This window comes from Schistocerca serialis, chromosome 5 (genome assembly GCF_023864345.2).
Source record: "Schistocerca serialis cubense isolate TAMUIC-IGC-003099 chromosome 5, iqSchSeri2.2, whole genome shotgun sequence".
Lineage (NCBI taxonomy): Eukaryota > Metazoa > Arthropoda > Insecta > Orthoptera > Acrididae > Schistocerca > Schistocerca serialis.
In genome coordinates this window covers 48,299,518-48,325,214 of record NC_064642.1, presented here as the reverse complement: position 1 = coordinate 48,325,214, position 25,697 = coordinate 48,299,518, and the positions used below count along the sequence as shown (strand labels likewise).

At 41.2% G+C, this 25,697-nt stretch overlaps 1 protein-coding gene across 1 annotated transcript in view; it reads right to left on the bottom strand.

Annotated features, from left to right (window-relative positions):
- Positions 1 to 25,353, bottom strand: part of LOC126481214 (band 7 protein AGAP004871) — a 552,309-nt gene extending 526,956 nt beyond the window's left edge. Inside the window, exon 1 of the mRNA XM_050104815.1 lies at positions 25,281 to 25,353. Coding sequence (XP_049960772.1) covers positions 25,281 to 25,343 — 63 coding nt within the window. The 5' untranslated portion in view covers positions 25,344 to 25,353. The remainder of the gene's footprint in view (positions 1 to 25,280) is intronic.
- Between the last annotated feature and the right edge of the window lie 344 nt (positions 25,354 to 25,697).

Sequence of the window (25,697 nt, the reverse complement as noted above, 5' to 3'; positions counted from 1 at the left end):
ATAAAAAAGGGGATAGGTCTGACGCTAACAACTACTGCCAAATCTCACTTCTGACAGGTTTACGCAAAATTTTGGAAATAGTAATGTATTTGAGAGTATCTTTACATATTTGTAAAAAAGAAGTACTAAGAAAATGTCAATTTGGTTTTCGGGAAGGATTTTCAACATAAAGTACTATATATGCTTTCACTGATAAAATATTAAATGCACTGAATATCCACTTGGAATTTTTTGCGATCTCTAAGATGCTTTTGACAGCGTGAATCACGAAATTCTTCTACATAAGCTTAAGTGTTGTGGTATAATTGGGGCAGTGTATAAACGGTTTAGTTCATATTTAAATGGAAGAATGCAGAAGATTGAAACTAACATTACAGATAGCCTGCAAAAATCAGCAGTCCTCCAACTGAGAAGGTATCAAGAACGGTGTCTGACAGAGTTCAGTCTTGGGTCCCTTACTGTTCTTAATATATATTAATGAGTTGCCTCTCTGGATTCATGAAGATGTAAATTTAGGTCTTTTTGCCGGCTATACAAGTATAGTAATCATACTCAAGCAACAGGAATTAGCTTAGGAAATTTTAAATAATGTCTTTCAGAAAATTGTTATGAGGTACGCTTCAAATGGACTCACACTATTTTTTTTTAGAAAATGCAGCATATACAGTTGTGTACAGTAATGGCATAACACCATTGAGAACTAAAGACTTTGAACAGACTCTATAGCTAAGGCAGAACACTCAAAATTTCTGGGTTTGTGCATTGATGAGAATTTATATTGGAAGAAATACATTGATGATCTGCTGAAACATTTGAGTTCACCTACTTGTTCTGTTAGGGTTATTGCAAATTTTGGTGATAAATATATCAGTAAATTAGCCTACTACGCCTATTTTCATTCACTGTTTTTATATAGCATCATATTTTGGGGTAATTCATCATTAAGAGAAAAAGTATTCATTGCACAAAACCGTGTAATCAGAATAATAGCTGGAGACCACCCAAGATCACTTTGCAGTCATTTATATAAGGAGCTAGAGGTATTCACATTACCTTCACAATAGCCGGCCGGAGCGGCCGAGCGGTTCTAGGCCGTACAGTCTGGAGGCGCGCGACCGCTACGGTCGTAGGTTCGAATCCTGCCTTGGGCATGGATGTGTGTGATGTCCTTAGGTTAGTTAGGTTTAAATAGTTCTAAATGGTTCAAATGGCTCTGAGCACTATGGGACTCAACTGCTGAGGTCATTAGTCCCCTAGAACTTAGAACTAGTTAAACCTAACTAACCTAAGGACATCACAAACATCCATGCCCGAGGCAGGATTCGAACCTGTGACCGTAGCGGTCTTGCGGTTCCAGACTGCAGCGCCTTTAACCGCACGGCCACTTCGGCCGGCTAAATAGTTCTAAGTTCTAGGGGACTGATGACCTCAGAAGTTAGGTCCTATAGTGCTCAGAGCCATTTGAACCCTTTTACCTTCACAATACGTATATAAACTTACAAAATTTGTTATTAACAACGTCTCCTTAATCAATAATAATAAAAAAGTGCATAGGTACAACACTAGAGGAAAGGAGCGAATTATACTGCCATGGGGGTCTTTGGTCATTTGCTAAATAGCCTTAAAAGTCTAACAGACAGACAGACAGTATTGGAAAACAAAAAAAGAATTTCTGAATGACAGCTCCTTCTACTCAATAGATGAATTTTTAAATATGAAGCAATGAATGTAAAAAAGATTAATTATATCGTGTAAAAAAATGTTATATTAGACTGACATGTTCCACATCATTATTAAATGTCGTATTTATGATCTGTGGAACATTTATTAATGCAATGTAGTGTAATGAAGTACATATTTACGGAAAGAAAAATTGGGATAGTTGTTAGTCTTCAATTAACGATGACACAAATAATTTTGTAGTCATAAAAGATGCCGGCTGTCAAAGCTGGAAGCAGTTTTGGTGCAAGTATTTCCTTCGCCGTCCGTACCGAGCATATATAAAGAACAAGGTGTCTGCACCTGAGAGGTTATTCGATCGTTATTCGATCGTTGTCAGTTGTCAGGCAAGGTGCTACGCTCAGATACAGATTGTACCGTGATTTTATCCATGACAGTGGTCGCTTAAAGCTCGGATGGCTTTAATGATGACTGAGTGTGTTTCCGTCGAGTTATATAACGCTTATATCTTTTGAAACTTTGGAGAACTGAACTTAATTGGATTAAGAATTTATCTGGGAAGCCCTCCTTTCGCTTGTCGTGTTATGTTTTGTGTGCCGCTCGCTGTATAATAGAAAACCGTGTAGCAGTGTCCGAAATTATTCTTCACTTTTAAGACGAACTATTGACGTAATTACGAACAAAGAGTGTCGAAGCTGTTCGAGTACTCAGAACCATAGGACAAGTATTTCGTGAACAGCACGTTCTCTTTTGCTTTCTGGCTGTTTGCCCAAATAGTCTTCAGGCCCTTAAAAAAGGCTGTGCTTACCATAAATCGCACAAGACTACCAGACAAAGAACAGCTATGTTCAAAAATTAAAGAACAAACATAACAGTATTATTTCACCTGCCGCCCAACAAACTATACCTAATGATTTGATCTGCAATGTATATTTTGGCAATGAAGATATATTCAGTCGACACAATCGAAAAAAAAATCACATTGACAAACTGTCCTTCAGGAGATGATAAAACAGTCCAGAAGAACTGTCGTGGCTGTTTTTATTACCGAAAGGACAGTGAGTCTTAAATCACAATGGTATAGTGATCAGATAATAAAGTTGTGTGTCTACCAAGCTCCTTCTGTGGCATTGATCTTATTACTGCTGTAAAGAGGTGGAATTTGAAGGAGAAGAAAAGGTCGATGTGTCTTGTCCCAACATTGAACAGCAGTATAAATAGCACATGGGGGGAGCGAACTTGGCAGGAATGCTAACGGAACTGAAGAGTGTACCACAAGTCAAAAACGATAGTATCTCTACTTGTCTTCTATAGTGCTGAGAAACAAAAGACAGTAAAGTGTCGTTGAAGCAGTTTCGAGGACAGACTTTTTCTGGGAATACGAAGCCTGGCACGCCGTCGCTGGACCGACAGCCATTTCATAAGAAGACGAAAATAGTATATACTGTGCCTGTGAATGACATACGATATGAAAGTCTTGGTCACTGGACAGAGTGAGGGACAAAGGGGAGTTATCGGCTTTGCCATCAGGAATATTCGGCTACAAAATGTGAAAAAATACGAATTGCTTTGTGTTTTGTTCCAAAGAGGAATTGTTTCAAGATATTTCACATGAAATAGAGCAACATGCAACCATTTTTTTCAGCTACTGGAATAAAATTGTGGTACTTCCTATTGTAGCATCCATGCGCCTTTTACAGGCAATGTTGCTTACAAGTAACATGCTGTATTTTGAAAGAATAAGTACTATAAAACTCTAAATGTATGTGAAACTGTTCACAGTACCTTACGTATACATCTAACGTAGATAACCCAAAACTTTTTCTGCCCAATAAACGACAGCGTGACGGATCGCTTAAAGGTTTCAACAAAGGGACAGCGTCCCATTGTTCTCGGCAGATCGTTCAGGATGTTGCCTGACGACAGACTTGCAGCCAATGGCAGCTGAACTGCAATGGCGCAATGAGCATTTTGTTAGTTCATGTGACGTTGGCGAAGTATAGCTATGGAGAGTCGCATAGAAAATTGCATTGACCTGTGTTTAGAAGCTATACTTCTAACTGTGGCAATAACAACAGAATTAGACCTAGTTGGAGTGGACGAAGGAAGCTTATGTCAGGCTGTTACATCACCTCTCACGGTACTGGTAAGTGGGACCACGCTTACTGTCTGTACTCACTACTGTGGTAGATAGTCGCAGAGGGCCTTCTGGTTGTGGTTGTGTGTAGAATTTCAGTAGTAGAGAAGTATCTTTTGGGTTGGGGCCGCTAAGCAGTCTCAGCACTATCCTGGTGTTTATGTTATTAAGTCTCGCGTGGCAGCATATTTTGGCTGCTATCCCACTGGGGGCTCTAGTTCGTCGAAGTTAAATCGGTAAGACGATTACATCTACATCTACATCTACATTTATAATCCGCAAGCCACCCAACGGTGTGTGGCGGAGGGCGCTTTACGTGCCACTGTCATTACCTCCCTTTCCTGTTCCAGTCGCGTATGGTTCGCGGGAAGAACGACTGTAGGAAAGCCTCCGTGCGCGCTCTAATCTCTCTAATTTTACATTCGTGATCTCCTCTGGAGGTATAAGTAGGGGGAAGCAATATATTCGATACCTCATCCAGAAACGCACCCTCTCGAAACCTGGCGAGCAATCTACACCGCGATGCAGAGCGCCTCTCTTGCAGAGTCTGCCACTTGAGTTTATTAAACATCTCCGTAACGCTATCACGGTTACCAAATAACCCTGTGACGAAACGCGCCGCTCTTCTTTGGATCTTCTCTATCTCCTCCGTCAAACCGATCTGGTACGGATCCCACACTGATGAGCAAGTATAGGTCGAACGAGTGTTTTGTAAGCCACCTCCTTTGTTGATGGACTACATTTTCTAAGCACTCTCCCAATGAATCTGAACCTGGTACCCGCCTTACCAACAATTAATTTTATATGATCATTCCACTTCAAATCGTTCCGCACGCATACTCCAAGATATTTTACAGAAGTAACTGCTACCAGTGTTTGTTCCGCTATCATATAATCATACAATAAAGGATCCTTCTTTCTATGTATTCGCAATACATTACATTTGTCTATGTTAAGGGACAGTTGCCACTCCCTGCACCAAGTGCCTATCCGCTGCAGATCTTCCTGCATTTCGCTACAATTTTCTAATACTGCAACTTCTCTGTATACTACAGCATCATCCGCGAAAAGCCGCATGGAACTTCCGACACTATCTACTAGGTCATTTATATATATTGTGAAAAGCAATGGTCCCATAACACTCCCCTGTGGCACGCCAGAGGTTACTTTAACGTCTGTAGACGTCTCTCCATTGGTAACAACATGCTGTGTTCTGTTTGCTAAAAACTCTTCAATCCAGCCACACAGCTGGTCTGATATTCCGTAGGCTCTTACTTTGTTTATCAGGCGACAGTGCGGAACTGTATCGAACGCCTTCCGGAAGTCAAGAAAAATAGCATCTACCTGGGAGCCTGTATCTAATATTTTCTGCGTCTCATGAACAAATAAAGCGAGTTGGGTCTCACACAATCGCTGTTTCCGGAATCCATGTTGATTCCTACATAGAAGATTCTGTGTTTCCAAAAACGACATGATACTCGAGCAAAAAACATGTTCTAAAATTCTACAACAGATCGACGTCAGAGATATAGGTCTATAGTTTTGCGCATCTGCTCGACGACCCTTCTTGAAGACTGGGACTACCTGTGCTCTTTTCCAATCATTTGGAACCCTCCGTTCCCCTAGAGACTTGCGGTACACGGCTGTTAGAAGGGGGGCAAGTTCTTTCGCGTACTCTGTGTAGAATCGAATTGGTATCCCGCCAGGTCCAGTGGACTTTCGTCTATTGAGTGATTCCAGTTGCTTTTCTACTTGGTGGATTCTGTTAAGGCTCCGTGAATTCCGGAGCAGTGAATATTTATCTCGCTTTGAAGTGGTTGCTGATGTTCACAAATCTTATTAGAGGACACAGGGTCTCGACAATATAGTCTGTTGGTATCAGACGCGTTGTTTGCTTATTTGATGGTCCTCCGACCTCATTCCTGGCCTCTCTTTTAATCTCTGCCTGATGTTTGTGTGCCACCAGTTGGAATGCAACATCAGCAGCAGTGCAGACCAGGTAAGACAGGTAGGATTTAACAGGCTGTGGCGGAGCTGATCTGGACCAAGTTGCAGGAAGCGTCTGGTAAGTCCATAGTAATATTAGTTTTGTGTGCATTTATTGCGCCAGCTACAGTAACAGAGTTTTCTTGACAGAGAAGTCTATTTTTGACTGATTCACCTCTCTGTTAAAATTCGACGCACAAATGCAAATGTAGAAGGCGAAACAGGTTCCAGTTGGTGCATCAACCAGGAAACTGTCTGAGTACTGCTATAGAAATATCGAGGGAAAAGGTTTTTGTGCCCTCTTCTCCACATACTCCTGGAAGAGGTTTTAGAAAACAACATCAAGAATAACATGTTCAGATCGTAGATAGTCCTTTTAAATGCCAGAAAGCGTGAGCATTTTACAACCGTCCGTTCACTCTCACCGAGAGTCGATAAGAACGATGGGTGGCCATTAACCTGTCGGTGGGGTGAGACCAGCTGGAATATGTGGCACACGGGCCACGCTCTGGAATTGGGGGGAGTACCTCACCAACGCGATCACAGCTAATGTCGGCGCTACGGAAAGCTACTTGGTGAGCGACAGCCTGAAAGCTAAGTCGAAACATATGTTGACAGCTGCTGGGCACTGTTGTAAAACTCCAAGGATCCCTTAGGTTCTTCGGCATACAGAGACGTGAGAGATAATATTGGTCTGGATAAAGTTCATGTGGTGGTCATCAGTAATGAAATATGGTTCAAATGGCTCTGAGCACTATGGGACTTAACAGCTATGGTCATCAGTCCCCTAGAACTTAGAACTACTTAAACCTACCTAACCTGAGGACAACACACAACACCCAGTCATCACGAGGCAGAGAAAATCCCTGACCCCGCCGGGAATCGAACCCGGAACCCCGTGCTCGGGAAGCGAGAACGCTACCGCGAGACCACGAGCTGCGGACGAGTAATGAAATGTTCCCTCCAATTATGTATTCTGCTAGTGCTGAGTATGAAGATGAAACTGCTGCAGGATATTCGAGTGTGATATCCAATAGATCAAGTGACAAGAGAATCGGTCGTATTCGAGCTGACTGCTTGAGCACCTGATGGTTCTGTTGACACATGCCTATTGACAGAATTTACAGCAGGAAAACTGTCTCTGGAGGTCAAACCCAATGGGAACAATGTTTTGATATCGTCTTTAATTTCAAACTGTAAGTAATTTAAAGTCTGAAGTGCAGAAGGACAATGCTAATCTAAATTCACGTCTGAATATGGAGATTAAGAATGGGTGAGAACACGCTTCTACTGAAATTTCTAACTTGAAATTGGAAGTGGAACACATTGAATATTAGTTTTCCCATACATAATACAACAGCGTGAACATGTTAATTCGAAAGTGAAGGAACTCAGTTCTGTGTTCAAATTTCGTGAAATATGTGCGAAGAGGTCCGAGTTACAACTCGCGAAAAAGTTGCAATCAATGTAAACTACTATCACATCTTCATTCAACAGGTAGCGGCAACGGCAACCTGCTGATGAGGAAGCAATGTGTAGAAGAGCTACTGTTATGCAGGAGGTTTGTACTAGTTTTAGTGAACATGTAGAAGAAGCAAATCGTATACTGGACACTGTGTGAAAAGCGTGCGAGTCATTTCAATGTATACAGCTGGCACACAGTACTGTTGTTGGGAAGAGATTAGTCAAAAGCGATCAAGAAATTCCAGAGCTGTCGCAATATGCAGTACACCTTTCGCCAGCCGACTCTGCTGATGCAAAATTTACTAAATGGTGTATGATCAGTTACTTTGACGTGCAAGTTAAAGTGCACCATGAAGTTGTACATCCAGGAGTTTATGGTGATGATGATGATGATGATGTTTGGTTTGTGGGGTGCTCAACTGCGCAGTCATCAGCGTCCATACAAAGCCCCAATTCTTACACAATCCATTTTTATCACAATTCCGTCTAGATGCTCTCACAAATAATGAAGATGATGAAATGATAAGGACTACACAAACACCCAGTTCCCGGGCAGAGAAAATCCCCAACCCGGCCGGGAATCGAACCCGGGACCCCGTGATCCACAGGGAACAACGCTAGCCACTAGACCACGAATTGGGGACAGTTTATGGTGCTGCTGGCACCTTAATTGACAGAGGAAGAAATTTCTTTTACAGTTGCACATCTGAAAGGGCATACAGTTCGCGTAGTGAACGAAATTTCAAATACTTGCATTAATCTAAAATAATTTCACAATAACATTTTGAAGGGATTTTCAGTGCCAGAAATTCCAAGAGATCTATTACATAATTTTAGGATTGGAGAAAAATACCACTCAGAAAGGCACAATGAAAGGTTTTTTGGGAGTACTGTTGGAAAAACATTAAATAAACTGGTGCTTGAACGGGCACAGAACTATCTGGCACTGAACGAATGCTGCCTTTTCAAATTCATTGAGAGTTAACTGCAGCACTGCAAGATAATTACAAAAACTATGTGAGATTTTTAGAATGTATGGAATGTCTACACGTGCACGCTGCTGCATGAAGGTACAACGAAGTTAAGATAATGGTATGCCAGTGCATACAATGTATGGACAAGGTGGGTGGCCAAACTCATGTAATGTGCAACATAATACAATTCACTTTGAGGTGTGAGATTATGCAACCAGCATAATCCTCCTGAGCCATTAAACTAAATAGCGTCTCAGTACAGGATCGACTGGAGTACCAACGTCAAATTTAAAAGATGAGAACTCAGATTTGAAAGCTACTGGAAAACTAGCGCCATGATTTATCTTCGATGCCAGTGGCGGGGCTACAATGGTATGAGTGACCCACCCATGGCCCATGTTGACAACACTGACGTTGGCGATGAATTATTTGAGCTCCACATGTGTGTGCAGTTCAGAATGACACCCTTCATAGCAATTCCAGACACAAAATAATTTTTGACGAGATGAAAGTGGACGATATTTTAGGACTGTAATGTTTTCAGCAAACATGAAAAAAAAAAACAGTATGACAGAACGTCACTGGAAGAGCACGTAGTTACCAAATGTGATAGCTTTGCTTGGAGACGCAGCAAAAAGTCGTTCAGGAAGCGTGTGACCTTATTGTATAATTGGAACACTACTGCAAAAATGATGAACAAGTCACTTAATAAATCATCATCACCTGGTAAATGAATGACTTCAGTTTTATAAATTCCCAAAACACATAAAATTAAAGTTATACAGTCACTAGCTGGTGATGTTTAAGGGGCTCCGGAACGCCCTATACTTGCAATGTTAAAATAACGCTTATAAATTACATCTTTCCTCACAAAGTATTTGAGGTAGGAAGTTGAACTTTTTACAGATTATTTATTGGAATATGGGCTACAACTTAACACAGGGATTTTACGAAATTTTAGTTCAGTTATTAAAGATGATTTTTTTCAATTGTAATGAAAATTCACAACATTTTTTTGCAATTTTTTATTTATATATTCAAAAATGTACAGTTTTTTGGAAAAAGGCTGTGTTAAATTATGCAGAAGGTACTGTGTAACATTTACTGAAAGTTTGAAACAAATATGTCTGGAAGATCCTTAGAAAACATGTAATTAGTATGGGAAAATAAAAGTTTTGGGAATCGAGCGACAAAGATTGGATTAACTTTTTAGTGCATTCCAGGTCCATAGGATGGATTATCTTCATCCTCTGCAAACTCCTGCTCCAGCTTCCTCTTGTTCCTCCTCCTGTTTACTCTTGCTTGTATTTCTAGACTCTTTACAGCCCTGTCTGCAGCCCGAAGGCGTTCCTTGTCTAAAGCAAGCATCGCTCGTACCATGTTAGAACCTATCTTCATTCCCATATTTCTAAATACCTTGCACCTTACAATGTTGCCATAATTGAAAGTCGCAACAGCATCATACACACCAAAGTGAAGTGTTTCTATTCCAACAAATACAGTCTTGGGGATTCTCGACCATATAACACTATTTACACTTTCATTGGGGTTTTGAGTTTTTCTGTGAATACACTTTTGCAACAGTTCAGGTGCTGCTAAGTCTCTGAAAATAGGTTTTATCACCTCCATTATTGCATGAGGCAGACTATGCTTATGAGTGTACACTTCACCAGTTAGCAATCCTTTGTTATATTTACACCGTCTTCTTCTTTGGGACACAAGCTATGTTGGGGATTTTCATCGGTTGAAGAAGTATGAAAAAAAAAGAGCCCAAACAGCCTTCGTCATTTCGTCGACACTTTGTGTATTTTGCCTAATAGCCATTCCATAATAGTTCTGTATTTTGTCAATTACACTGTCAGTTAACCTTCCCTTCCCATCCAACCCTTTACCATCACTGAGTTTTTGTTTTTTGTACGAAGCTTTCAGTCGCCGAAGTTTTGTTCCCATTCGCTTCTGTACGTGTCCAATACACTCAAATTTCTGCACTACAACATCATCACCATAGGGCTTCAGTCCTTGAACATGTTTGAAACTTTTAAAATCACCATCACCAAGGTAATTAACATATCGCACTTTATCACACGCCTCAGAACGCTGGAATATACTGGCAACACCAGCCACTTCCATTCCTCCACTACTGCCACTATAGTTAGCTTTGCAATTATTTTCATGTGTACCTTTATATGTTTGTGGACATCTACAATACTTTGATATTACTGCTACATCTAAAACTTTCCCTGTATACATACTGGTGGCAGATACTACACCATGAAGAGATGTGTGTCCCCGTTTATGCCAGGTACCATCGAACGCTGCAGTCAAATCTCTGTTACCATTATTTTCCATTACTGCCTCTTCCACAGCGTTCTTCATAGATTCTATACAGACATCTTATACTTTAGACCCTATTAATTTATTATGGTCGTAAACTTGGTTGGGGGAGTTGGAAGATTCATGATGCCACAGAAAATTGCACCTGCAGTAGCACCCTTACCAACTGAACGCAAGGAATAAACAAATCTAATGTTGTGTTCGTAGATTTTGCTACCATTTTCTTCAGTTGCAGTTACTGCAACACTGTTCCAAAAGGTCGTCATGTATGAACACTTATCACATTTCAGTTGTATTTCACTAGCAAGTCCTACGTGCTTTATTATGGAGAGTTCCAGACCAACTTCACTACAATTAATACATCTTACACAGTTTGAAAAAATGCCTTTGAGAACCGACATATCAAATATTTCATTCACATCCGATTCGCCCATAAAACATTCATAGTTTTCACTCATTGAACCAAGCTTCTTCTGTGAAGTATTTTCTTTCCCACTTTGACTGCTATGGGCAGGTGTACTTGAGAGGTTAGGTTCACTCACTTGGTCATCGTCTTTATTGTTTACAGTAATAACACATACCTTTGGCTTTCCAACATTTCTCCTTTTCTTAAAAGCCTTCACAGGATTTCTAATAACTTTACTTTTACTCATTATTATACTTCAACAAAACAGAGACTCAAGAAACAGAATTAATTACGAATATTTTCGAGATAACGACAGAGTAAATAAACATGAAACAATCGACAATCACACCAGCGATGTATATTGATCCATCACAGGTTAGCCACAACACATACTTTATCTCACATCACTAAAATGTACCTGATGAACACGGACGTTAATAATAACACCATTTGACAACAGTTTAACAGCGCCACAGTGGGTCACGCCCATGTAGAACACATTTCAAAAAAAATTTAAAAATAGTTGTAGTCTTCGGAATTGAATAAATTATATATCTATTAAAAGGTAATAGTCTGCAGATTCAGAAAACGCAAAAAAGTAAAAATTGAACTTTTCATGATTTTGAGCCTTTCTGGAGCCCCGTAAGTGACCTATTTAGCATTTTTCCAGTGGCAGCTTTGCATAGTGAAAAAGGACTTGGGAAAAAGGTATGGTCGAGACTGTACGTAAGGGTTCAGCCTTGGAACTTAATATGACAGAAAAATAGAAGCCGGCCGCTGTGGCCGAGCGGTTCTAGGCGCTTCAGTCCGGAACCGCGCTGCTGCTACGGTCGCAGGTTCGAATCCTGCCTCGGGCATTTATGTGTGTGTTTTTCTTAGGTTATTTAAGTTTAAGTAGTTCGAGGTCTAAGGGGCTGATGACCTCAGATGATAAGTCCCATAGTGCTTAGAGCCATTTGAACCATTTTTGAACAACTGAAGTATACAGAAGTGTCTACAGAGGAAAGTGATAATATACAATGATTTCCATTTGGGATGAAATTCGAATGGAAACTGCCCTTCAGACTAGTTAATAACGTAGCACCTCTTTTAGACAGATACAAAGAGTAGTGTGAGCCATAGTGCATATGGGACATGTAGCTTCCCGACAGGAAGCTTAAGGGGTTTCAGTGTTGAATCCTGCGGAGGTCACAAACTGAAAATTTCTCATTAAGCAAGATTTTGATCTCAGAAGAGTGATTGTAGATTTATTGCCTGAAGATGATCCAGTGCCAACTAGTATTAACTTCAGCCCTGTTGTATCGATTCGAAAATATTAATACACAACGGTTAAGTAAAAGCTAGCGTGTTACTTAAATATTCTGATGCATTTCCAAGCAAAGAGGAGTGGTATTAATGACACCGTCAGGCATCAAAATTTATGGAGCGACCGAAAAACAGCCCAAAGTTATCAAGCAAAAAGTGCTGCTTCCTTTGTAATTTAATAACTTCGAGATGGCAGATCCATTCTTAATAGTTTCACATCTTAGAGCTGATATGAGTGTAGGTGGTGATTTAATATATAATTATTTCTGTAAACTTGTTTTACATACTTGTCTGCTGAAGGGATGGGTAGGTTAAACACATCTTGTGATTCTCTTTGTAAGATGTAAAGAACAATTTTTGTACATTTCAGAACTTCATTACTGCGATGGTTGTCGCTGCACTGAAGAAAAGTAGAACAGATAAGTAATTTGTATGGTATTAAAATTGAGAGACAAGGAGGTCAAATGCAGATGAGCGGTGAGTTGGATTCAAAAAGGTGTATTAAATAGAAAAGGATAGAGTGTTACCTTGAGTTTGGGAAGCTTCACAACTGGGTGACTGCACACACTTGGGCTGTGTAGAACAGTTCTTTTCCTTGTTCTGTTCTGCTCTTTGCTCTGTTTTCTTCCTTTATCTACAAATTGGCGAGTTTTTATTTTGTGTTTTTGTTGTTGAATGTATGTCTGGTGTCAAGATAAGGTTGGCAGACGAGTTTTGTGTGCCATGTAAGCAAACATAATTTTTTATAGGAAAAAAGGAATTTCTGCAGTTTGTTGACTGTAGATGTGGCTTAAAGAACTTACGGGGTAAGCTGGAGAGAACAGACCGATATAAAGATAACAACCGAGGCATGGACATTTTTGAAAGTGCACCAGTTGAAGAATTGTGTTAAAGTTTGCAGCTTATAAATAAAACGGGCAATAGACTGAGATGAACGTAAAATGGTACAGTGACTGATATAGCGAGTTGTTGATAGCATAATGTGATCCTTTTTAAGCAACTTTGTAAGCGACAGATACATCAAAGGGAGGATAAGGAAAAGAGCTGACCAGCTGTGAGTGCTAGTGTCCCCCCCCCTTATTTTTTTATTTTTTTATTTTTGAAATGGTGAAAATGATAACCTGGTAGGTGCGGTAAATGTTAATACAAAATACTGAAGCCAAAATTTTGAAACATCAGGCCTAAGTGGAACTGTTTATCGTCATTATTAAGAAGGCTGTAAAGAATAAAAATCGCCCGAAGTTTTCGGTAAGGGCAAGCATAAGAAAGCTGATCTCGTGTAAATTTCTCAAGAGAAAGTAGTGTCGGTATAGGCAACGTTCAAATATTATCACACCAACAGTCAAGCGATGGCACTAGGACACCCTTGCATGGTGAAGTTCTGATCGTTATAGACATAGTATACAACTGAGTAAGAGGACAAAGGAGATGTGGTGCAGCATGCAGAGTCTGTTGAAAAAATTCCTTTGAGAACCGACATATCAGCGTACGTGAACAGTCGCAGACCTGAGACGGTGAGCTTGAGGCAATCAGGAAGGGGAAAGGCAGTAGGTATGAATATTGGACCCATGCCACACGACTCTTAGTCTCAGATAACACCTCATGAAGACAACGAAACACTAATATCTGGCAGAACACGAGACACGTCAAGGTGTCAACATAAGTCGTGTAAACAACAGTTACCAATCTCGGTCCCTGTAGTCATCATGGAACAACATTTTAATATGTGGAACATCACATTCCATCTCAGTCAGTTAACTGTATAGAGACTTCATGAAACTCAAAGCAATCCTTTTAATGTTGGAACCGGATTGTTGTCACATTTACTGTCTTTAGGTACCATATGTCATTATACTGCAATTAAATATTTATCTGTCACGTATCACCTTAAGACATTTCCTTCCTCTATTGCGCGCATACATGACTGTATGTAGTTCCTCAAAAGCCAGTAAAAACGGCAAGAAGGCAAGGAGTATCCATCCCAAAGGAGAAAAGTTATGTCAATAATTATTTAATTAACAATATTTATAAATACGCAGTTACGGAACTAGTTCTCTGGTTTTATGAAGAACTTGAGCATCTATCTGTTATGTGAAAATATTGCAGCAGTTCAAGGTAACGCTCTGAGGCGAGCTACCACACGTCTGTCATAGGAATTCACTTAGATCGAATCAGTGTATTGAATCTCCACGTCGTGACTGTAACGAAAAGTGAATAGGAGATATGAACCAAGATTTTTTTTCCTGGAGACGGTAAGACAAATGGTTGGTTCAAATGGCTCTGAGCACTATGGGACTTAACATCTGTGGTCATCAGTCCCCTAGAACTTAGAACTACGTAAACCTAACTAAACTAAGGACATCACACACATCCATGCCCGAGGCAGGATTCGAACCTGCGACCGTAGCGGTCACGCGGTTCCAGACTGAAGCGCCTATAACCGCACGGCCACACCGGCCGGCGACAAATGGTTCAAATGGCTCTGAGCACTATGGGACTTAACATCTGAGGTCATCAGTCCCGCAGAACTTAGAACTACTTAAACCTAACTAACCGAAAGACATTACACACGTCCATGCTCGAGGCAGCATTCGAACCTGCGACCGTAGCAGTCGCGCTGTTACAGACAGAAGCGCCTAGAACCGCTCGGTCACACGGGCCGGCACGGTAAGACAGTCACCAAAAAGATGTACAGACCTACTTAGTAAAATCCGGCCAACAGGTACCAGCCGCTGTCGTCTGTTTGCTATCTAAGGACGACACAAGAGTGTATTAAATCGTTGTCATCATGGTCAGGCACTGATGCCGAGAGGATGGAGCTGAGTCTCTTTATACGAGGGTCTCTCACTAAACACTTACTCTCTCACTAAACAGTTACACACATAGTCACCACCACGTGCTATGAACCTAAGCCAACGTTGGGCAAGACTATGTATTCCGTTGGTAACAACTCCTGCCTTGTGCTCGTAGCCATGTTTACAGTGCAGGAATTACGTTCTCATTATCTTTAAACCGTGTACCACGTAGAGTGCCCTTAAATGGCTCAAACAGATGGAAGGCATGGGTGCCATGTCTTGGCTGTAGGATATTTGACTACAGTTTCTCGTGTTTGTGAGACTGGTGCATAGGCTTTTTGGAGCAGCAATTCTTTTGGATTCTTGTCTGGCCGAGAATGTTGGATTGCTTCGAGCCTTCACAAATGCCCCTGAATTAATGGTTGACTGTTTTGGCAATACATCCATGGCATCAATGACAACATTGAGAGACATCTGTCAGTTCCCTCTCACATCTTTTTCCTTTTCTAAATTGTTCTTTGCTTTTCCACTTCCTAAGTGATTGTGAATATTACAAACCTCTCGAAAATACCCTAATGGGTATAGAGTAATAACCGACACGAGTACACCGAAAAACCAGTCCAAAGTAGCAAATTTCACTTTTTTATTCACTCCATGACTAGTTTCGGGCCGAGACCCATTTTCAAATCGTCATAAGGTAGTCAAAATGGTACTTCAGAAAATGTAAAAACTTAGTCAAAACCGTGCAAACGAACAGTAACAGCGCATACAGAAGTTCCTGACACACACCCATTCCAGTATACTGGACGTTCACAACCAATACCAGTCACAGTATAGGGTGGCTTCACTTAATGCACGACCGGTTTCTGACTTGTGCCCATCTTCAGGTGTTCAACATGCAATTATATGTTTCAATGTTGTAAGGTATTACAGTATTTACATACAGCTGGAGTATCCATGTCGTATACACGTGAAATTCATCACATTCTTGACAAAAATATCTCAGCGTTTTACTCATTAAATGTATATTACCATTCAGGGTAAATATTGGTCCTTCCAGGTCATGCCTTTGATACAGTAGATGTTAGTAACTTTAGAAGTACATACATTCACAGCTCCCACCATTCTTACCTAGGAAAACAAGGGTAACGGTCGAAGTCCTTAGGTCTAAGAAGTTCACAGATGTTACACATACAAAAACATAACAGATGTTACAGAGTATGAAAATGAAATTGTCACGTGATTATAGAACCCCGCTTACATATAATATATAGAATGGCTAATGGAAAATTATATAACTTTGTCACAATTATTAACTTTTGTTACTATTTGTGGCAGATAATGTTCAACAGTTTTACTTTTTAAAAATTTCATTAAAGATGTGTGTAAGTGACTTGTTTGCCAGGTCTACTTGTTTGGTGAGAGTGAGGTGTGGAGAGTTCGTGGTATGAATGCAAATTTCAAGCTCTTCAGGAACATTCTTTTTCTTCCCTTTGCTCGCACTGTGTACTATATGCAGGTTGTCTTTAATAGTTACGGCTGAGTGGCCATGTTCTTTCAGATCTGTTGCAAAAATGTATTTATCAGAGTTATTTATCTCTAAAGCATCCATGTGTTCCCGGTAAAGCGGATTTATCCAAGTTTTATAGCTCTAAGGCGTCCATGTGTTCCCAGTGCCTTATAGTGAAACTCCTTCCTCTCTGGCCAATGTATAACTGTACGAAATTGTCACATAAAAATTTGTAAATAACTGATTTGCTGATACATTGGCTGTCTGTCTTTCTGCAATGAATGATGTGCTATTGTTGCTTATTGTAAGTGCTGAAGGATATTTGAATACCGTTGTTACGAAAGAGGTTAGCAATTTATTATGAAATTTTTCTGCTAAAGGGGATGCGAGCAAATGTGTGTATTTGTTCTTGTGCGTCTGGGTTAGGAGATGTGCATTGTTCCTTTTTGATCTTGTTGTTATCAATTACATCTTTATAAAGCTAAAGTAATTTATTACAAAAGGTATGTTGATGATACCATTAACTTGTGTGATGGTACAACTGACGAGACCGAAAAACTTGCAAATATTGTCAGTAGAGTGCATAACGACATTAACTTCACTGTAGGTCATCAATTAGATAAATAACTCAACTTTCTTGATCCTACAGTCTCTAATGTAAATAACAGACGTGTCTTCCAAATTTACCGAAAATCCACCACCAGTGGTGTTGTCATAAACAACACATCCTGTCACCCAGTGCAGAACACTATCAAAGGAATTGCTCATAGGAATGGATACGGCCCAGATGTAAATGATAAACTTAACAACAAAATCGCAAAGAAACGAGGCACACCTCCTAAATCATGTTCACAAGAACTAATGCAGACATTTGTTTGCATCCCCTTTATCGGAAAAATTTCCTACGAAAATGCTAACCTCTGTCCTAACAATGGTATTCAAATATCCTTCAGCGCTAACAGTAAGCTACAACAGCATCTCAGTCACTGCAACAAGACAAATAGTCAGTGTAAAAATTTCATTTTCATAATCTGTAATATCAGTTACATCTCTGTACATGTATTATATCTGAAGTTCTTAGATCTAAGGTATTAGACAACAACGTCTATTTCCCTATATGTACACGTTATATGTTGTGAGCGTATGTGCATCTGCAGTACTAACTTGTGCTGTATCAAAGACATAACAAGGAAAACCAGTATTTACCCTGAAGTTTAAAAAACATTTAATGAGTAAAAAATTGAGATATTTTTGTCAAAGCTGTGATGAATGTGATGTGAAAACGACTTGGATACTTCAGCTGTATATAAATACTACAATAACTTACAACACTTGTTGCTTTGCAACTTGCACGTGCCTCAATTGGATCTATTTAGTCATTAACGTAGTATCTGGTTTTTTATTTAAAAAGTGATCTGCAAGATTGAGCGTTGAAACATGTATGTAAACCAGATGATGATGGGCACAAGCCCGAAACCGAATACCGCCTTCTGTTGTGACTGGTATCGGTCATTATTCTACATCCTGTAAAGGAACAGTAACAGAGGTCACTCGCTGACACTAGACATCAACACCGGGAGAAGAGATGGCAGGTCAGATGCCAGCATCTGGAGGAGTGGCTGATCCCGCAACAAGTTCTTCCCCCAGGCCACACAGAGAAATGGTCCACATGGAAATCACTCAACCGCCTGCGTTCTTCTGTCACAAGATCCAAGAGTAATCTGGAGAGGTGGGGCTTCCAGGTGGACTCTCTCCAGTGTGACTGCGGAGCTGCCGTGCAGACATCAACACATCTACTACAATGCACATTGCCTCCAACTGTGTGCACCATGGAGGACCTCGTAAACGCTACACAAAGTGCACTGGACGTTGCAAATTTTTGGGCATCCACTGTATAGATTAAAATTGCCTTATGTTTGACAACACAATCTGTGTCTAGTCATTTATTTCATTCTTGACTAGTTTAATTTACAAACCATAATGTATGTATATATGTAGTAATGTATCTAATATTGTTTTAGTTTGCTTCTGACACGATAAATAAATAAACTGCTCTGATTATGTGTAAAATTCAGTTAAGCGTGTTACTGTTTACTTTAGGCTTACATTTTTGTTAAATAATAATCTGCGTCCACAATCCTCATCTCATTCCTAATCCAACTAATATGGAAATCCAAACTGACAACAGACGACAAAGAGGTAGATTTTAAAAGGAATATGGGAAGATGCTGGTATTCGTCTGCTGTGATTAGAAGTCGATTAAGATCGCTCGCCATTAACAATATAGCATCCATACTCATAATTAGCTCCTTTAAATGGAAATTAGATAGACATTTTCATGCTTCTCTTAACAGGTCAAGGAATAAGAAACTTAGATCTTATTGAAATAACAGTTTTTGGTGGTATGCAGTAATTTTAGGATGGCAGAGCTCCAAGCCCTTTCCGACAATGCAGCCCTCTTTATATCTCTCAAACAGTGCAGGACCGCCCAGAGCGGTCACTTAACGAGCCCAGAAGGGGTTCATCATGGTACCTTCTCGCCGATATGCACCGAACGGGACACTTCTCTGATTAACAGTGAAGACATGTCCCTTGCAGACTAGATGGCTCCACCCAGAAACGACAACTCAGAAACTGAAGACACCTAATCCTTCCCCCCGACTCCCCACCTCCCAGTCGACACACTGGAGCCAGTCGAATATTGACAACCCGCTGATTAGGAAGTAAGTTTCTCCCCCGACACACGTACCGACGCCAAAAGTTTACCAAAACCGTGGGAAGAGTTAAGATGCTATCGAAAAATGAGCAAGATGATAAGGGTAGAAACGAGTATTTGTTCACGTCTCAAAGGCTAACGCCAAGACCAGAGCTCTTATTGGCCTGCCAAAGGAGCGTTATCTTGGATAATTTTCCCTCTTCCATTTGGTGAAACAAGTAGGCACGAGTCTTGATTGGCTGGTGCAGACTTATGGCGAAACTACTTTGTTGAGAAGTCAGAGACAGGGAAAGGAAAGAGTACAGAGAGAATTTGGATTTGGAGAGGGGTGCAGTGATCTTTCAGTGCCGGAGAGTTGTCGAGAGAAGATTCTGATTCGGGGAGTGGTGGTGAAAAGCGAATTCCTGTTTCTGAGACCGAGGGAGTGCGGTTGGTCTCCGAGATCCGAGGTGGCAGCCAGAATGGTGAGTATTCTCGCATTAGTGCTAGGATTTAATTGAGGTTAGCGTCGTGTGATTTTTAGCAACCTTGTCATCAAGTGAAAGTCCTGTCATAGCCGTAGTCTTGTTTCGTAATTTTAATTTCAATTATTTTGCTATTCCGGACTCAACAATTGTTACAGTGAATATTGAGTTACAATTGATTTTCCCTTTAACTTGCTTGGTGCACGTATTAATTCGAGTGCATGTCCAGCCTCTCCTTAATACCATGGCTATCGCAGTTTTTACTGCCACATCATCTGAAGTCGAGTTAGTCGCTGTCTCTGGAACAACCGCGTATACGTTTGTAGCTCTCACTTAATTTCGTTGGCATTCTCCGTAAATGAGAAGCATATCGACTTGTTCTTCGAAGGAATACATCATTTATATTCCCTTAATCGACGATACTAGTCTTACCGTTCCTATTAGCGTTGTATTGCGAAACCGTGGAATGGTGTTTACATGTCAATGTCACGTTAGATGGATTCGCCGTATTCTGCGAATATTTACTATTTGCACGACACACGAGAGAGAAATGTCAGAGCATGTACTTCGGTAAGTGCCGATGAGATAAGGGATACCATTCGATCCATGATAAGAAGATCGCAGCACTGCACTGATACTAATGGTCATCAGTTCGAACACCTCCTGTAAGTGGACGTTCATGCCACCTTTTTCACCTGCGTTGTCCTCCAAAGGCCATACTGTTACACATCATTGGAATCGTCTCGATAGCCGCTATCACAAAATAAGTACCAAATATAGCATGCCATAAAAAAAGGTTGACCTTCATATCCCTGACACGACCCCACATAGCAACAAAAAACCAACCTCATATTGTGGCCCCCGTTGTCCAATGCAACATTTGTCCCACAAACTTTTCATCTACTATCATACTTTTGGAGTTATTCTAGGTGGCAGTAGTTAGTGACTAACCCTGTATAATAAGCAGGATCACTAAGCCGAAAATATGAGGTAATAGACGAAACTATTAACGTCTCTTGGCTATTAATTCTCAAACTCAGCAACGAATAACGTTTATTGTTCCGTAAAAATTAAACGAACTACCAAGTAAGACATACACCAGCAGTCTGTTTAGCATGTGATGAAAACTGTTGCCGACAGCCAAGCAGGAAAAATGTAGACACTTGAAACTAACTGATGAACTCGTCACTTCATATAAAGACATAAAACAGTACATATTTTACTTTTTACTATGCAACAAACAGTAAGTGCAAAGTACCTGTCACACTTTTCTAACTGCGTAAGGTGAAATTACAGTTTCTGTTAGGCCACACAAAAGGTAGTTCGCCAGTTATCTACACAATTTTACGTTCTTTAGCGATAGCTAGGACGATGTACCTCAGGAACTAGCCTACTTGTCAGAGCCGTTGCAAAACACGATAGTAAATTTATCAGGAGTGACATTAAGGATAAACACTGTCGTTTCTTACATTTAAAAGCAGACAGCCGATAAATATGACACGGAAAGTCCGCAGGGGGGTTTGGATCGATTGTGAACTTGCGTGCGAGGTGGGTGTCGTGTTGGGGAACAGTACATTGTAATGTAGAAAGCAGCCTGGTCGGAGAGCCCGTGTCATTAGCCCCTTTGACTCTTTGGCTATGACGTTGATTCACTTCCCGCTGAAATCTGAATCCCACGTCTGCTACACGATCAAAAGAGTCGATTTCATTCTGTTGTTACTGTCACTGTATTTACCAATCAGAGTAAAACGATTTAAATTTTGATGAGAATATAGATGGAAACAAAAACATAGAGATGCTGTTGAGAGAAATAAAACAAGAAAAATGGATTGTGCAACCACAGATTTAAAAAAAAATGGTGTAAAGTCACAATACACTCTACCATTCAGATCGTTTAATTTCAAAGATGGAGAGGCGTTACACATGAAGGTACTAGCACAGAAGCAGAATACACGTGAATGATACTTGTCTTCTAGCTGAAACAGAGTCCTGTTAAACCAAACAGATACCTCAATTAGCATAAATATCAGTTACTGATTAAAAAGTGAAATTGAAAGGAACTAAAAACAGCAGAAACGATAACAACTGTAAACCCAGAGCGAGGAAGATGTAACAGAAGAAATATTATTATCACTACAGCCAACATATTTGCCGCGAGAGCAACAACTGTGCTGATATTTAAAACAGATCTCATTAATTTTTAGTTATCAGTTGCACATTTTTAAATACGTGACATGCTTCGATCATTCTGGATCATCTTCAGGATACTTGATATGAGGTTCTGACACAGGCAGGACGGACTGCTGATACAACTGCATCGATCTGGACATAATCCAGAGTGATCGAAACATGTCATGTATTTAAAAATTGTGCAACTAAGACTGAAGAATAAACAAGAACCGTTTTAAAAATATTATTATGTCGGACACAGAATCATACAAGGTTGCAGCAGCAAAGGAAAGATTAGACGAACACGCCCCAAGCGTCCAAGGTCAAAACTGAAATAATGTCAACCGTAGAAGAAAAATTATATGGTAGTGCAAAGCCTAGATATTGGAAAATATGGTACTGAAGTACTTACAACACGTGTGACAACCATGAAGAGACTGTTTGGTCAGAAAGAAAGAAACTATTACATTAAATCAGTTCAAGTAATGAAGAGCATTTCTCTGCCTCGTGATGACTGGGTGTTGTGTGGTGTCCTTAGGTTAGATAGGTTTAAGTAGTTCTAAGTTCTAGGGAACTGATGACCATAGCTGTTAATTGTCCATTATGTCCATTATAATTATCCGGGCTGTTATGCCGTGGTCGGTTGATGAATTCTGTGGTGATTCCCAACGTTTCGTCTCCGACTGCGGGAGACATCTTCAAGGGGGTCCGTAGCTTGATGGAAGGTCCAACACACACACTGGCTCGCTACTGACTGCCGCTAAATTCCGTGTCCGCGCGCCCCCGCGCCGCGGCGTGACGTCACGTGTTTTGCAAACGTCAGTGCAATTGGCCGCTGTCCGTCGCCGTCGATCGCCGTTGCCATCACCCAGTAGTGGACGAGTGGTACACATCTTCTTTAACACCGGCATCCATATACCGTTTAATTTGACGCCCTCCTCCTCTCGGTTGAAATTATTTGGGTGTTTAGCGATTTCGATTGCCTCCCTGTATAGCCTTTCGTAGTATCCGCTCGTGGCCGCTAGTACTTGCGTCTCCTCGAAACGAATATTGTGGTTCCCTGGCTGGAAAGTATGCTCCGCAACAGCTGATCGTTCCGTTTCTCCTCTTCTACAATTTCCCTTGTGCTCTTCCAAACTTTTACATTTTAGTATCATAGCTGTTAAGTCCCATAGTGCTCAGAGGCATTTGAACCAATGAAGAGCAAACAAAGTGAAGAAAAATATACCACGATTATCATTTCCACTGTCACGCCATAGTAACTTGCCTTCTGTGAGAAAGAGTTTAGCTTTTTGCAATAGAGTTTATAACAAAAACGGAAATTTGTTTGATTAATTTGATTACTTACAGAATGAATTTTAGCTGCGATGATTTCTTCCTGGCTGATTGAAACTGTATGCCTCACCAAGACTCGAACCCGAAACAAGAGGACAACTGCTGTATTGATTGAGTTATTCAGACGAGACTCACGACCCGCCCTCACGACTTTGTTTCCACCACTAACCCTCTAATATTTTCCAAATTTCACAGGAATTGTAAATTGCAGTGCTAGCACTCCTGATAAAAAAGATATATCTTCAGAATGAGATTTTCACTCTGCAGCGGAGTGTGCGCTGATATGAAACTTCCTGGCAGATTAAAACTGTGTGCCCGACCGAGACTCGAACTCGGGACCTTTGCCTTTCGCGGGCAAGTGCTCTACAATCTGAGCTACCGAAGCACGACTCACGCCCGGTACTCACAGATTTATTTCTGCCAGTATCTCGGCTCCTACCTTCCAAACTTTACAGAAGCTCTGCTGCGAACCCTCCTTTCTTTCAGGAGTGCTAGTTCTGCAATGTTCGCAGGAGAGCTTCTGTAAAGTTTGGAAGGTAGGAGACGAGATACTGGCAGAAGTAAAGCTGTGAGTAGCGGGCGTGAGTCGTGCTTCGGTAGCTCAGATGGTAGAGCACTTGCCCGCGAAAGGCCAAGGTCCCGAGCTCGAGTCTCGGTCGGGCACACAGTTTTAATCTGCCAGGAAGTTTCAAGATATATCTTTTTTAAACTACAGTGCCTAATGACGGACAGATATCCTCAGTTTTTTGCCTCTAGTGTGCATAAAGTATTGGAAAGAGCAAAAAATTTATAATCATCAATGATAAAATGCTCTACAATTGTAAATACTATTTATTTCTGAAAAGGAAACAAGAAGTTGTTTCGAACCTGTGTCCCATCTTCAGGTCCCTCTGAAAAATTATAAATCATTTAAGGCATCTATCTACATTGGTAAGATAAGAAAAGTTAAGCAGAGGTTCTTAGAAAAGAAAACCTTGCACACACTTTAAAATTTGAGTCCGTATTATTGTTTTTATTGATTTATGATTTTGCAGATATGCCTGAAGATGGAACACAAGTGTTGAAACCAGGTTGTGCTTTCCTTTTTAGAAACGAATAATATTTACATCTGTAGCGGCTTTTATCAAAAATGTTTCAAATGGCTCTGAGCACGATGGGGCTTAACATCTGTGGTCATCAGTCCGCTAGAACTTAGAACTACTTAAACCTAACTAACCTAAGAACATCACACACATCCATGCCCGAGGCAGGATTCGAACCTGCGACCGTAGCAGTCGCGCGATTCCGGACTGAGCGCCTAGAAGCGCTAGACCACCGCGGCCGGCCGGCATTTATCACTGATGATTGATATCAGCAGTTGTGGATATTCCAGCCAGAAAAACGTGTGAAGAAGATATGGTATATGATGCTGAATATCAGATCAACGTAAACTTCAGTTCACTGTGTGCGAGCTTGTGTTTGTGTATGTGTGTGCTACTATTTTTTATAGTATAGTATGTAATAAAAAACGCGGATCCCTTGGTGCGAGTGTATGTGTGTGTCTGCGGGGTGTGGGGGGGGGGGGGGTGACGGAGTGCAGGGAAGAGATAGAGAGAGAGAGAGAGTTGGAGAGGAGAGACGAACGCGGAAAGGAGAGAAAGAGGGAGATAAAAAAAAAGGAGCAATTGGTGCACGTGTTTGTCGGCAAATCTACCAAAACAGATTCCACAGACACCTTATAAAACATAACATGACCACAATAACATTCACGAATTTACACATAATTGACGACTCAGATAATTTAGTACCCGATAAATGACACGTCACTGAAAGGTCAGTTCCTCGTCTTGTAGTGCGATGTTGTCTGGTTACCTCACAGAGATTGTACTCTTTCCGAGGACACTTGTCCGTGCGTTGTATCCTAGCCCTGCACAACGTTCCGATACTTTTCATACGTTGTGAATAATAATTAGCGCCAGCCAGGGTGAGAAAGCGCAAAACGGCGAGGAGCTGCGGTGTGACTTACGCCGCTGGCGTCCACAGGGTCCACTGCGAGGACGGTGTTGCCGGTGCGGCGTACGACTGGCATAGCGGCGGCCGGCGTCGGGCGTCGGCGTCGGCGTCGAGCGGAATGCGGCGCCGGAGACGCCTCACCGCTGACGACGCCGCCGGCGAGGCGGCGTGGCGCGCCGCGGCGAGCCGCGCCTCCCGGTTTCGTAACCGGTCACGACTGCACCTGCGCCGGCGCCATCTTGGCCGCCGGCCCGCGCCGCCCCGACGCTACGCAGTCCTTTGTTCGCCAGGCACTAGCACAGTGGCGGGCGGTCCTGCGATTGTAGCAGCACGTAATAAGCGAGCGCCCGAGACTGCAGCAGCTTTAACAAACTGGTCGCCTCGTACAGTGTGTAGCAACACATTATGTAACGCCTTCGTATGCCCTTTT